The 13,887-nt window shown below is 54.4% G+C and overlaps 7 protein-coding genes across 7 annotated transcripts; 2 read left to right on the top strand and 5 right to left on the bottom strand.

Annotated features, from left to right (window-relative positions):
- Positions 1-149: 149 nt before the first annotated feature.
- Positions 150-1,272, bottom strand: AYO20_01839 (D-xylulose reductase A; the record flags this gene model as incomplete). Its single annotated transcript, XM_022640145.1, has 2 exons — positions 150-1,199; positions 1,249-1,272. 2 exons carry the CDS (start codon positions 1,270-1,272, stop codon positions 150-152), a joined length of 1,074 nt encoding a protein of 357 aa, XP_022504100.1.
- A 433-nt stretch (positions 1,273-1,705) lies between these two features.
- On the bottom strand, positions 1,706-3,726 carry AYO20_01838 (glycolate oxidase, subunit GlcD; the record flags this gene model as incomplete). The annotated part of the gene is made up of 5 exons (XM_022640144.1): positions 1,706-1,777; positions 1,837-2,012; positions 2,063-2,174; positions 2,225-3,369; positions 3,435-3,726. The coding sequence occupies 5 exons, from the start codon at positions 3,724-3,726 to the stop codon at positions 1,706-1,708; spliced, it is 1,797 nt and encodes a 598-aa protein (XP_022504099.1).
- Positions 3,727-5,090: 1,364 nt separating this feature from the next.
- Positions 5,091-6,321, top strand: AYO20_01837 (hypothetical protein; the record flags this gene model as incomplete). The annotated part of the gene is made up of 2 exons (XM_022640143.1): positions 5,091-6,125; positions 6,193-6,321. 2 exons carry the CDS (start codon positions 5,091-5,093, stop codon positions 6,319-6,321), a joined length of 1,164 nt encoding a protein of 387 aa, XP_022504098.1.
- An 898-nt stretch (positions 6,322-7,219) lies between these two features.
- On the bottom strand, positions 7,220-8,722 carry AYO20_01836 (hypothetical protein; the record flags this gene model as incomplete). The annotated part of the gene is made up of 1 exon (XM_022640142.1): positions 7,220-8,722. One exon carries the CDS (start codon positions 8,720-8,722, stop codon positions 7,220-7,222), a length of 1,503 nt encoding a protein of 500 aa, XP_022504097.1.
- Positions 8,723-10,015: 1,293 nt separating this feature from the next.
- AYO20_01835 (hypothetical protein) lies at positions 10,016-10,324 on the top strand (the record flags this gene model as incomplete). The annotated part of the gene is made up of 1 exon (XM_022640141.1): positions 10,016-10,324. The coding sequence occupies one exon, from the start codon at positions 10,016-10,018 to the stop codon at positions 10,322-10,324; it is 309 nt and encodes a 102-aa protein (XP_022504096.1).
- Positions 10,325-10,459: 135 nt separating this feature from the next.
- On the bottom strand, positions 10,460-11,621 carry AYO20_01834 (hypothetical protein; the record flags this gene model as incomplete). The annotated part of the gene is made up of 3 exons (XM_022640140.1): positions 10,460-10,839; positions 10,913-11,352; positions 11,443-11,621. 3 exons carry the CDS (start codon positions 11,619-11,621, stop codon positions 10,460-10,462), a joined length of 999 nt encoding a protein of 332 aa, XP_022504095.1.
- A 580-nt stretch (positions 11,622-12,201) lies between these two features.
- AYO20_01833 (hypothetical protein) lies at positions 12,202-13,278 on the bottom strand (the record flags this gene model as incomplete). Its single annotated transcript, XM_022640139.1, has 1 exon — positions 12,202-13,278. One exon carries the CDS (start codon positions 13,276-13,278, stop codon positions 12,202-12,204), a length of 1,077 nt encoding a protein of 358 aa, XP_022504094.1.
- Positions 13,279-13,887: the final 609 nt, after the last annotated feature.

Raw genomic sequence — 13,887 nt, 5'->3', positions numbered from 1 at the left:
GGGAACCCTCGGCAATGAATGGAGGTACGGTATGGGTAATTGCACCACGAATACACAACCACAAAGAACGTCGCAGATCCATGATAGAATTAGGTAGAACAAGGCCTTTTCTTTTTTGATACAGCACGCACATCCCCCCCTCAAATCCCCTATTTGGGCCCCTCGATCAGCACCTTGATGGCCTTGCCGGCCTTGACGTCCTCAAAGGCCTGCTCGGCGTCGTCAAAGTTGACTTTCCGGCTGATCAGCCTCTTGACGTCGATCTTGCCGCTGCTGGCGAGGTCGACGGCCATGGCGTAGTCGCCGGGCCCGTATCTGAAGCTGCCCTTCACGGTGAGTTCCTTGGTGCACGCCGCCATGATCGGGAACGTCATCTCGTCCCGGCCCATGCCGCCTTGCACGTAGCTGCCGCCCATGCGGAGGACGTGGATCGCCGTCTGCACGCTGGGTTCAGCGCCGCTGGCGTCGATGGCCACGTCGGCGCCCGCGGGCAGGTCGTTCTCGTCCTTGAGGCGCTGTGCGTTCTCCGCCGCGGAGACTTTGGAGGGGACAAACGTCGACGTCGCGGCGAACGACTTGGCAAACTCGAGTCGCTCCGTGTTGATGTCCACGGCCACAACCTTGGTTGCACCCAGCGCCTTCGCGACGGCACAGCAGAGAAGTCCGACGGGGCCGGCACCGAAGACAACCACTGAGTCACCCTGCTTGACACCCGACTGCTTGGTGATGTGGACCCCCACGGCCAGGGGCTCCATCAGCGCGCCTTCCTCCAGCGTCATGTTGTCGGGCAATTTATAGCAGAAATCCTCGGGGAGAATGTAGTATTTTGCCAGCGTGCCATCGTACGGCGGGGTCGCCGCAAAGGCCATGTCCGGGCACAAGTTGTATTTCCCTTCCTTACACCGCACGCAGTGGCGGCAGGGGATGCCGGGCTCCATGGCGACGCGATCGCCTTTTTTCAAGCTCTTGACGCCGGACCCGACCTCGAGCACCGTGCCTGCGGACTCATGGCCCAGAACCATGGGCTCGTTGACCACGAAATGTCCGATTCTGCCATGTTGCCAATAGTGGACGTCTGAGCCACAGATGCCGGTGTAGTTGACTTGGAGGAGGACATCCCGGGACCCTGTAAGCTTTGGTACGGGCCTATCTTCAAAGCACACGTCTTTGATTCCGCGGAGGACGAAAGAGTTGTTCTCCTGCGTCTGGTCAATCTTTTGCTACACATACACAACAGGGATGGCCTACCTTCGTTTGCGTTTCTGTGGCCATGTTCTACAGGTATGTGAAATGTAGACAGGGAGCACGGTCAGCTACAAGTAACTGCGGGGGGGCGCGAGATATAGAGAGAAGACTTTCACGGGTGGAAGATCTGGAAATTGTTGCTATGTGAGATCAGCTATAAAGGCGGGGGTTGTTGAACCTGCGGACCGCCTTCCACTGTAAGTAAGAGTCCTCATACCAGCGGCGGTCCATCTCAAATGACACGCAGATAAACACCACCGGAGGGAGCACACGAAGCCGCAATGGCTGAGAGATCGAGAAATTTAGCCTAAAGACGGCGAACTCGAGGAGAGGGCGAGGACGGTGCCACTGTGCGGGGCAGGAATTTTTATGATGATGACGAACTCCGACGCGGGCCATTGCTCGCCGACTTGGAAGGGCATCGGCCTAGAAATATCCCGAGCCACGACACCAACGAGGCTCAATGACCTTCCTCGACCTGGACAATCTTGTCACAGTTGAGCAGTCCTAGAGGGTCGAATGCTTGCTTGAGCTGTATTCCAAGATTAGTTTCGACACATCTGATAAAATCCAGATTGGCTGGGATCTGACCTTGCGCATTGCATCAACAGTTTCCTCTCCTAGCTCTTCGCGGAGATACTCCCGCTTCTTCAGCCCAACACCATGTTCACCCGTCACGGTACCCTCCATGGCGATGGCACGTCGGATCATCTGATGAACCAACTCTTCTGCAATCTTCCTCTCAGAGTCATTATAGAGGAGAATGGCTAGCAAAGGTCAGCTCTTGTAGCAAACGGCGCAGTGCAGTCCTTCTCACTGTGGAAGTTCCCGTCTCCTACATGGCCACAAATACCACCGATCAAGCCGCTCTTGGCTACATCGTCGTGGGTCTCCTGAATGATGTCTGCCAGTCTGCTGATAGGAACAGCCTGGTCCGTGTCAGTCTTACCCCAGAAGTGTGGACAAGCGTATAACTTACCACATCGGTGGTCCAAACATGGTCGCTGCTGTTTTTCCGCATCGCCATGACACTCCACAGGGCCTCTTTCCTTGCACTCCAGAGTTCTGCAGCCTCGTCGTCGTTCTTTGCGAACTCGAAACTCTGGTTGTGGGTTGCTTTGGCAATGTTCCGAACGATCTTGATTTGTTCCTTGACGCCTTCAGTTGTCCCGGCAAACTTGAAGAAGAGAGTGGGAGCTTCCTGCCATGGCCTGCTGGTCATTCCACTTTTGTTGATGCAGCGCATTTGCACATCGTCCAAAATCTCCATCCCGGCAAGCTGGATACCGTCCCCTACAACTCTCGCAACACATTCCGCCGCGGCGTGGATGGTGGGGAAAGTCGCAACGGCAACGGACTGGCTTTTAGGGAGGACCGTGATCTTCAAAGTGGCTTCCGTGACAATACCTAGTGTGCCTTCGCTGCCGATGAACATCTGAGTAAGGTTGTAGCCTGCGCTTGATTTGCGGGGTCTCCTTCGTGTCTTGATGATGGTCCCGTCGGCGAGGACGACGGTCAGAGAGACGACCCAGTCGCGCATCGTGCCATACCTGTAAGCATTTGTTCCTGAGCAGCCCGTGCCTACCATGCCCCCAATCTTGGCTCCTGGGCCTGGGTCCGGTGGGAAAAACATGCCGTGCCCTTTGAGTTCTTCATTCAGGTCTTCCCAGCCAAGAGCGGGTTGTACCACGATATCCAAATCTTGAGGTCGGAAGTCCAATATCTTATCCATTCTTGCCATGTCAATGCATATTCCTCCTCGTGTGGGCGCAAAGTGGCCTTCGAGACTGGTACCGCCAGAGAGTGCCGTAACGGGAATTCTTCGTTCGTGACACACTTTCATGATCTTGGACACTTCTTCGGTGGTGGCAGGGTATACAATAGCAAACGGTCTTTCATTGGGCTTCGTTGTGTAAGAGGACCATTCTGAACCCGAATGCGAATCGAGATCATCGGGAACCGTCGAGACATTATCCTTGCCCACGATTTGGGCAAAATCGACCCAAGCGGCTTGGAGGTTGGAGGCTCTTGTATCGTGTTGAGGCGGCTGTGCTTTGGACAGAGGGGTTGTGGAAGAGGCGTCGAGCGGTCGTTCGCCCCTCTTCCCTAGGTAGAAAGCTGCGGCTGCGACAGACAGAATCACTTGTGCTGTTAGCGAAGAAGAGACGGGCGAGAGGTGAGACAAATACCGAAACTGAGACTGAGTGTCCTGCCCCCAGCACCTCCTCCCCGACCGCTGGCTGCCTTTATATATTGTTCCTCTGAAGCTCTTTCACGTTTCAATCGGTCTGCGGTGCTCTGATACAGCTGTCCTCGAAAGGACAAATTTTCTTTCGCATCACCTGGACCTTTGTCTTCGAACTTTGCAGGCGAGCTGTGGAACGGCCTCGTAGCCCCGGGAGCAAAGCAGGAGGTCCTCTCTCGCTCGGCGCATCGCAGGAGGGAGCCGACTGGACGACTGAGGCGGGCGATTGACTTCATCGTGGGTGCGCAGTCGAAATGAATCAATGGATGTCTGCTGCTGGTTCCTAACGCATTTTCGAAGGCATGTCTACAGATATAAAGACACAACCCAGCTCACCGTCAAGGAGAACGCAGCGATGCAACAATGGAGGGCCGGTATGAATTGCGGAGAAGTTGATGGGAGGGAGGAGAGCGAGGCACCGCTTAGCCACGCTTAGTTGACTTCCGTTTCAATGGATTCAACGATGTTTCCCCGAAGCCACGGCTCCCCAGAATTTGAGAAGTCCGTGCCCCCCTTACCAAGCACCACGAGCGTCACCAGCACCGAATCATAAGCTTCATTCCTAGGTCATACCGTGCCCCTTTGCTGCTTCTGTCTAGGCGGCGGCACGCCTCACTCTAGGTACCATTCGCACACAAGTCCGCTGCTCTGTGCAGTGTGCATCCTCCCAAGTTTCGGAACATTCGCATTCTCCCCGTCCATCATGAGGGTACAACTATAGCTGCACAGTCGCAGATACAACATCGGCACAGTCTCCTGACCAAACATCTCAGGCGAGCGCAGAGATGGTCGATCGGATTCTGTCGTGCTAGGAAAATGCATACCAGTTTGACCACGAAATCCCGCATTCCGCATTCCGTATTCCGAATATCCCAAGCCTTACTCCTCCTACCTGTCATTCTGTACCTCGCTGTGCGATATGGGAGAAGGTCACACCATTTCTGCAAGACTTGGAGCAAGACTTTTGACGCAAATACCAAGTCCACTGACGATACGGGCATGGCTAACGAGGATCCTGCTCATTCTCTGACAGAATATCTTGTGGCGTATAGAAAACCCGGTATGGCTATTGGGTCAGATCAGGTGTCAACAAGTCAGAAGCATGTGCCACAACTCCATTGCGACAGATTGCGACATCGGGTTCGAACAGTCACCAGATGGGACTATTTTATCAGTTCTACAAAGCACTACAAAGCCGGTACATGGTAAGATCGAGCCTATTAACTGATATGACTTGGCCCCTTCTTTGCTTTGATCGATGTATTCGCGGCTAGACATACCGTCTTCAGCAGAGGTGTACAAGTAGTGCTCCAATTGCCCAGACTTATCATCAACAAGGGCCGAGTCGAGCCTCTCCAGGCACTCCCACGCTCTGGAATCTGTTACCAATACGAATCAATCGGGTGCCCCCCGCAATTGTGGCAACTCAGGGAATGGCGTGATCCGATACGCGCCTCCAATATAACAATATTCTCCCGAGGCTCAGCGCTTCTCCGGACCCTGTGCTTCTTTTATCAAATGCTAAATCTGTAACGAAATACCGGGGTTGTTTGAATATCGGCTTTGTAAGATTGGCAGAAGACTCCGCCAGTGCCGCACGATGTCTTTCTCCAGCATTCCGATACTGGATCTCTCGCTGGCGCGGGACCCGGCCACGAAGCCGCAGTTTCTCGTGGATCTCCGCCATGCACTGCTCGAAGTTGGGTTCCTGTACATCAAAAACACGGGAATCCCGCCCGCCCTGATCGACGAGGTCATTAAACTGGGCAAAGCCTTCTTCGATCTCCCCGAGGAGAAGAAGCTGGAGATTGAGATGAAGAATGCGCCCTCGTTTCTCGGTTACAACAAACTCGGCATGGAAATCACGCGGTTCAAGACCGACTGGCGCGAACAGGTCGACTTGTCGACGCCGCATCCGGTCCCGGGCCCCAATGACCCCTTGTACAGGAACTTGTTGGCGCCGAACCAGTGGCCTGACCCCAACGCGCTGCCGCGCTTCAGGGAAGTATACGAAGACTATATGGCGCGCATGGGCGAGATGAGTATGGAATTCACGAGTCTGATAGCCGAAGCCATCGGCTTGTCGCCGGACGCATTCGCGCAGTTCTTCGACGAAGCGCAACAGCACAAGTTGAAAATTGTCAAGTATCCCGATCTGGAGGAGTTGGGTGTTGAAGGGGAGGCGCAGGGTGTGGGGCCGCACAAGGACAGCATGCTCACGAGTTACCTCCTGCAAGCCAGCCATCACCGTGGACTACAGGTGCAGAATGGCGACGGGCAATGGGTCGACTGCCCGCCCATCGACGGGACATTTGTGGTGGCCATTGGACAAGGGATGGAGGCGCTGACACAGGGCGTCTGCCAGTCAACGACACACAGAGTGCAGAGCCCGCCTCGAGGTACCGGTGCACGGTACAGTATCCCCTTCTTCCAGGGCGTCAGCTACGACGCGACATTCGAGAGCATGGACGTGCCCGACTCGGTGAAGCAGCTGAGAGCAGACATCCTGGCGAAGAGGGGCGGGCAGCGCTTGGACGACATCGAGTTTACATTCATCAAGGGCATGTGGAGTCGACTGGGCGAGGCGACCTTGATGAACAGGGTCAAGAGCCACCCTGACGTGGGCGAGAGATGGGTAAGTTTCAAGACTGCCGTTCTGACACCTCGTAGAGGAACCCATTGCTAATCTCTACCGCGAACAGTATCCCGAGCTCCTGAAGAAGATCCGTGCGGACCAGGCGGAGGAAGCAGCCAAATTTGCCGCCGCCGAGGCTGCAGCGAGCAAGCCGACGTCGATTCCAGCGCAGCCGCAATCCATACAGGCCCATTAGGTGGGTGTTTAATGAGGAAAAGACTATCAAGACGACGCTCTGATGTCGAGCCTTCTCTTTCAAGCATTGTAAATCGTTTTTTTCTAGATGTACGACGTAGAACGACACAGGGTGTGAACATTGTAGGGATGTTTTAAGTCACCACTGCTTTGTCACCTACCACAGCACTCTGTCAATCACCCGTCAAACACCCAGACCACATTCACCTGTGGCGAATCACGCCACGTGACGACCATTGAGCCCACAAACCACAACCCACAACCCGCTATCGCAATATATCCGCGCCAGAATGAGACAAAAACAAAAAAAAAAATAGTTTCCAAACATATTATGTATATATCCAAGGGACAAAAAAAAAAAAGGAAAGACACGACCAACATCACGACAAGATGTAGGTAATGACAATAGAGAAACGACCGTGGAAGGATTCGAACCCTCGATCTTTGGTGGGAATGGTGTACGAAATTCATAAGAACCGAAAACCAACGCCTTAACCATTAGGCCACACGGCCGGGGCAAGCTCAACCTCAGAGAAAATTGTGGCAGAGTTTTGTAGCCTCAATTTTGAGAGCTGAACATGATATACCTGATAAAAAAATTGGGTGGGGATGGGTGGAGACTCGGGGAGAAGGCCTGCGGGGTTGAGGCGAGGGCGCTGGCTGGCTGGCTGGCTCGCTAGGTGACTTACGGACAGTATCGAAGTATCGTAGTATCGTAGTATCGTACCGAGTACTTGAAATCTATATACTTGTATGTAGAACATAGTACCAACTATCGTACCTGAGTGGATATTGGTACCTACCTATTTAGCGCCTGGGGTTAAGAAGGACGAGGACAGGTACCTCCTACAAACCGTTTTTTCTTGTTCTACATCCAAGGACCGTGGATCTCTGTAATTCTACCAATTCAACCAGTCCGACATGAAGTCGGTCCAAAAGTCTTCTGCATCTCGTTGCTGCTGTTCGTGTTGATGCTGTTCCATGCGGCTTCTCTCGACAGCGGACGTCCTCTCATCGACATCTCGCACGCGCCCCCTGTCGTCGATGAAGGAGTTGACGAGCTCATAGGCCGATTCGTGCTGGTGGTCATGGCCATGACCATGGCTCCTCTCGCTTTCATGCAGTCGCGGTTCTTGTGCTGCCCGCCCAAAGCTGGCCTGTCGCGTGACCGCGGTCAAAATCTTGTCGAGCCAGTCCAGGAGATGGGGGGTTTTGAGGGTCACGAGTGCTGGCACGGTCAGCGCCGCGAAATCAGCCATAAGGGCTCGGAAGCGACCGACATAGTGGTGCGTAAGTAATGGAGAGTCTGCTCGGCTCGGGTTGCACATATTGTGCCTCTCCAGACGAGCGAGGAGGAACAGAGTGGTGATCAAATGCGCCCATTCGATGATGCCCACCTGAACGAGATAGCAGAGCTCCTGGTTCAGGATGTTGGAGAGGAGTGCTTCAAAGTGCTGGACGCACAGTCGGACATCCTCGGCTGACATGGACTTGGGACTCGAGGATTTCAGGACGCTGTACGCTGCAAGGAAATGGTAGCTCGACTTCATCATCGCAGGGGACTCGGGGCGCAGATATGCGGTTTTCCATTCATCAAGGCCCTGCGACGGCCTTATATAACGTTCCGGCGGATTCCCGTCGCCGCGATGCAGGCTGACGAGGTGCATCAGCTCGATAAACGCTGGTGCCTCCTTGTCGAGAGGCCGTGGCGATATGTCGACCAGCAACTTCGCGGCGTTCCTCAAGCTCTCAATGCACCGCATATTCTCGGGCCTGTCGTACCCCAGCACGCCGCCACCGCAGTTGAGATAGTAGCACAGTAAGAATGCCCGGATGGTATTCACATCTTCGTCCCCTCGGACCGTGAAACTCCTGTCTCTGGCAAATCTCCTAGGAAGCCCAAGGTCGGCGACCATGCCGTTCGCAAGTTGCAGGAGCTGGTAGAATTGGAGTGTCACGAGATCAAAGCGGTGGTGATACCACAGCATGTAGGTCAGCAAACCCTGGAAGAGCTCCATGCTCTTCTGTCCCTTGACAATGACTCGGTCGGCGAGCACGTGGCGAAATAGCTCGCCCGCTTGCTTCTCGAATTCCGGGTCAGCGCTGCTTCCGCTGAGGATGGCGGCGAGGAGCAGCACTGGGGAAGATGACAGAAACCCATCCAGGGTCAAGGGTGGTAAGTGGACGGCGAAGGGCGCCAAATCGACCATTGCTTTATAGCGGTGGAGAAACGTCGCGCATTCGTGAGTCGACGCAGACATAACGGCATCCCAAGCACCAGGCGAAGGCTCCCTGATTGACAATGTGGCGAGCAGCACATGACCGAATGGCTTTGAATCATCACCAAGGGCAGACGGTGTCGATCTCGATGCCGACGCAGACTGCTGTACCGTGCCGGACATCGACGGATCGTCGAAGCGGTGGCGTTGCTCACTTTGCTGTTTGTCTGCCACATCATCCCAGGCTCGCAATGGAAGCACATCACGCCTCCCAGCAAACCGACCTCTCACTCTGGTCCCAGATCAGCCCAATCCCCTACCCTTAACTTGCAGCTTACCTCTTCTGCGGAATCGCGCGCTTGACCGCCTCATGAGGCACGCAGACGACACCGCCATCTTCGCATCTGCGATGTTGTAAGTTCTTGGAGCCACCCCACGTAGTCGCTCACAGCTGTGGAAGAGAAAAACACGATAGGCAACTGGCTGGCGTTCAACCCACCTCTTGCACGCCTCGTCGCTTGAGCCCGGCAGACAGCGCGATTTACGAGCTCGACACGCTTCACATGCTTGCCTACATCGGGCTCTCATCCCAATTATTCTCCGCGGAAATGAAAGGGGACAGTTGCAAAGCACGTTCCCCCACTCACCGGTACGGGTTGGAGTGGGAGTGGGAGAAGGAAGTGAAAAGCAGCGTGTCGCAAAAAAAAGAGCCACTCCGAAAGAAGTGGAGCATCGGAGTCACGGTCGGAAGATCGATTATTGGTTGTTTGGCAATTAGAGTATATGGCCAAGACTCCACTAGTCCCCAATGAGGCAATGGTGGTGAGGCTGGCGGAATATTTGCCATCCCTTCCCGCACCTGGGAGTGGAATAGTACCCTCGCTGGTAGGGAGTGTTGGTGCTGTACGAGGTACATATGCCTCATAGGTCAAGTGAGATCTTCGACTTCTAGCTATGTTCCTGGTGTTACTGTTCCCCTGCTCCTACTTGCTTCCTTATCACCCGAAGCCCCGGAGAGACCATCATGTTGTGTCGGAGACCCTTGCGACCTTCAGTGCTAGACCGTCAATACATACCTGGTAAGTAGTGACAAAGCCGGCTTGCCTTGCAGCACAAGGCATGAGGCCCGTCCATGCGAACCAGATCTGACAGAGGCAGCAGCAACTAGACACATTTGTGGCTTAAGAAACAGAGACGTGGCCCCCTCGCAACATGGCATACAGGCATTGAGCTTGCCGAGACCTCTACGAGCAACCAGGTATACACTGTCCAACCTCCCCGGGCACCATGGAGAGACCAGAGGCTGAACACCCACCTTGATGTAGATATACAAGCACATCCTCCAAAGCCAGTCACACCAAACCCCTAACGCCATCGCAACATGCCGACTACCTAGCCTCGCGCCGCCTCTCACGGCCCATCAGCCCTCACCTCACCATCTACCGGCCCCAAATCACATGGTTCTCGGGCGCGCTGATGCGAAACTGCGCCATCGTCCTCACCGTGCCGATCTACATCTTCGGGGCGGCGTACGTCGTCTCACCCCTGATGGGCTGGCACCTGGACACGGAGAGCATGGTGGCGTGGTTCGGGGCACTCCCCGTCGGTGTGAGGGTGGCGGTGAAAGGTGTGTGGGGATTCGCGTTCTGCTTCCACGTCATGCACGGGCTGAGGCACCTGGTCTGGGACACGGGCATGATGCTGTCGAACAAGCAGGTGACGGTCAGTGGGTGGATCGGACTGGGCATCAGTGTGCTGGGGACCGTCGGGTTGATCTTGTGGTAGGACGGTGAGGAAAGAAAAGGACGAGGAGAATCAAGACGCCATCTAAGGAGAAGAATGCTGGTATTTGAGACAATTATAGCCGACCTTTCATTTTTGATACGCACTTACTATCTTACTCACGGACTAACTCGCTCTTCACTCCTCTCCCACAAGCTTGTCCTCCGCCCCTGGCCGAGGAGTGTCGACCTTGTGCTTCCTTTCCCGGGTATCGCACCCCAACCACAGTAGATCCGGCCGACTGTAATGGCCACAGATATCCAGGAAGCTGCGCGCCATGATCGACATGCTGGGGTCGATGTCCGCAATCACCAGTCCTTCAGATTTGGAGTCGAGGGGCTCTGAAAGAATCCGACCATCGGGTCCAATGACACACGAGTAGCCTCCATCTGGGCTGTTCATGAGCATGGCCTGGCCGGTCGACATGAGTTCGATACCCTTGGTGCCAATCACGGTGGTCGCGTGGAGAACGAAAGTCTGCGTCTCAATGGCGTATGTCTGTGAGAGATTCTGGCAGCCTGCGTCCGTGATGTTTCAGCTCAGTACTCCGCAGCGGAATTGGGGAGTTTTATTGAAAAGAACCTGACATACCTTCCTTCGACAAGGACCACAGCTCCGGCCCACCATGCAGACTGAGGGGCGGCCACCCTGCGACGTGGATGTCCTCCCGCTGCGTCGCGGTGTGATACTTCAACAACGGTTGACAATGCTCCCAGCACGCCAAACTGCCCACTCGCTTCCCAGCCTTGGTGGCCACCACATTCATCAGACTGTTTCCAGATGCGTCGCCGAAGATAGTGCGCTCCATGTGCGTCGGCTTCAACTTTCGCCGGTGCATCAACATCTTGCCGTCGGCGTCGATGATGGCTTGGGCGATGTAGACGGAATTATTGTCGTTCTCGGAAAATCCCAGGGCCACGACAATACCGTTCTTTGCCGCACAGTCCTGGATCGTGCGCATCTCATCCGAGTCCACGGCCAGAGAGTTCTGGATGTACCTTGTCGCCAGGACTGGATCGACGGGCCGATGCCTAGATGCGGTTGCACGGGTTACAAACCATACTGTGACAAAAGCGGTTGCCGAAATATTGCAAGACGGAGACAAGTTCAGACATCCTTACCAGATCCACGCTGGGTAGCCAGGGATGAAAGCCTCTGAGAAACCCACAATCTTTGCACCCTTCTTCGCTGCTTCGGTGATGATGGCACATGTTTTGGCGACTGAGGCTGGCAAGTCGAGCCATTCGGGCTCATACTGGGCCACCGCCACTCGCAACGTCGGAGAAGCTGCACTGCCCATATCTGCGGTTCGAAAGTCGTAGATATTGCAACTTCGTTCTCGAGGAAACGGAGGTCCTAAACCAAAAGTTTGCCAGGACAATGAGCAGAAAAGTTGCGTGGGCGGTATGAAAAGCTCCCAACTCCGTTGCTTTGAGCGGAACACATCCGCTATCAACAAGGTATACCAGGTCGAATTGAGGACAGTGCTGATGGAGGGGAGCCTGAGACACACCGATAGAGTCTCAGACTGGTCCTTTATCTCAACCCGGGCGTCATCTGGGGGCCGTCTAGACAGTGCCCGACCCGAGAAAACGGAGGGGTAACTCGTATTGCTAACTCGTGTTCGTGACTCTGCTTTTCAGCGCTGGTTCCAGTCAAGCGCGGGGTTATCTAGAAAAGCATAAACTATTGGCGGCCTCGCTCTGCTGGGAAGGTGAGCCAGACGGTTCTATTTCCGAACCATGATAAGGAATTAGTGGGTGGCGGCGGAGTCATCGGCAGAGAAATCGTAAATTTGAGGCCGCGGATAAGATTACTGACCAGACAAACAACTAGGAGAGTGCATGACGATGTGACCATTCTCACTGTGACGGGTGTCCTTACTCCTGCTCCAATATCATCAGGCCTGTCCCTTCTCTGCAGCCAACGTACTCGGCGTCCATGTCGTCCGACTTCAAAATACAAAGCTCAACCCAGATCGAGAGTTTGCCGGTTGCACTATGCGGACCTCCGGGGCCGTACATTTCGAACGTCGTCTGTCGTAGCTTGACATGATCCTTGAAAGAGCGGCCAGCCTGTTCGAAATGTGCGAGGTCAAGCAGGTACATCAACTGGTTCGTCTCGGTAATTGCATCGGTATCCACCTCTAGATCTGTGCCCGGGTCAAGGGTAGGCTTCGGATGGAGATGTGCAATGTTGAATGTGAAGGAGACCACTCCGTTCTTGTTGCGCTCCGTGTCCAGATGGGTCATCCAAGCTAGAGCGTGTGGTGCCAGCTTTTCCTTCCACATCTCAAGCTCCTCTGGAGGCAGGTTCGGCTGTCTCTGGCCTTCGCGACAATAGCACAGATTATCGGGGATCTTGTTGATCTTGACCCTTCCATATCTGATCTTGTCGGACAGCGATGATTTCGACAAATCCACCACCTTCTTGCTCGGGTCAGGCTTGACTTTGGAGGTGGTGACGAGCGGCGATGTAAAGCCATCACTTGGGTCCGTGTACTCATCGGGATTTGCCTTGAGGCGATGCCGGTAGACGCCCCAGTATGCCTCGTCAGTGCTGTCTTTGAGACCCAACATTGTGGCCAGTCCGGATGTCTCGTGCTGGTTGGCTGCGAACATGTAACGAGACTTGGGGACAGTCATGACCTCGCGCCAAACGCCCGCATCATCAGGCAAGTTGTCCCAAAATTGTTTCACTTCGTCCGTTTCCTTCCACTTCTGGTAGTCGCCAGACTTGAGCCAGTATGCTACAAACGTTGTGCACCGCGGACCTTCGCGGGGAACACCATGGCTCTCGTCCTGTAGATGATCAACTCGATCGGCAGATTGACTCAGCAAGGTATACAGAGTTGATATTGTCTTCTTCTTTTCGCTTGTGAGTTCGTCGTGCTGCACACCGAAAAGACCATAGGTGAAGACGAGGCCTTGGCCTTCCAAGTTTGCGAGAAACACCATTCTGTTAGAGCTGATTTAAGTGAGGCCGTCTGTGACTGAAACTTGGTGGGATGGTAAGAGGCGAGAAGGGAGGTAGAAGGAGGGGTCAGTTGAGTTTGAGCATAATGTCAGTGCACAGCCCGCGGAAATCTCCTTGCCTCGTATTCACTTGGGCGCCAATTCAAAGCCGTCGGATATCCTGCAACGTGGAGTTCATGACTGGGTCGAAATTGGAACTGGGTGCAAACACTGCATCAAGCTTGCAGGTGGAGCGCCTGTAGAACAAGCTGGCGAACCTCGGATTGACAACTCGATTTCCCAGGCGTGGCGGGGTTTGTGAGCTATTCGTAAAAAAATCTGCGTTATTGGTCACGTCAAGAATGAGGCTGAAATGGGGAGACACTTGGCCTAGTGAGCTTGTGGAACAACAATGCGGAATTGTAGGCAAAGGTTATACCGTAATGCATTGCCAATCCTTCAGCATGTGGATATTGGCCGATTGACCTGCGTTTGGTAAGGTGAAAATGGGTGTTGCTTGTGACAGTCTGTGAAAACAACAACAGCACGTAGCGCAATCTGAAATGGCAGCAGAGAACAAGTCATTCGGGATTACCTTATCTCTCTGAGGGG

This window comes from Fonsecaea nubica, assembly GCF_001646965.1.
Source record: "Fonsecaea nubica strain CBS 269.64 chromosome Unknown Scaff7, whole genome shotgun sequence".
NCBI lineage: Eukaryota > Fungi > Ascomycota > Eurotiomycetes > Chaetothyriales > Herpotrichiellaceae > Fonsecaea > Fonsecaea nubica.
The sequence above is the reverse complement of the archived record's forward strand: the minus strand, read 5'-3'. Positions and strand labels throughout refer to the sequence as shown.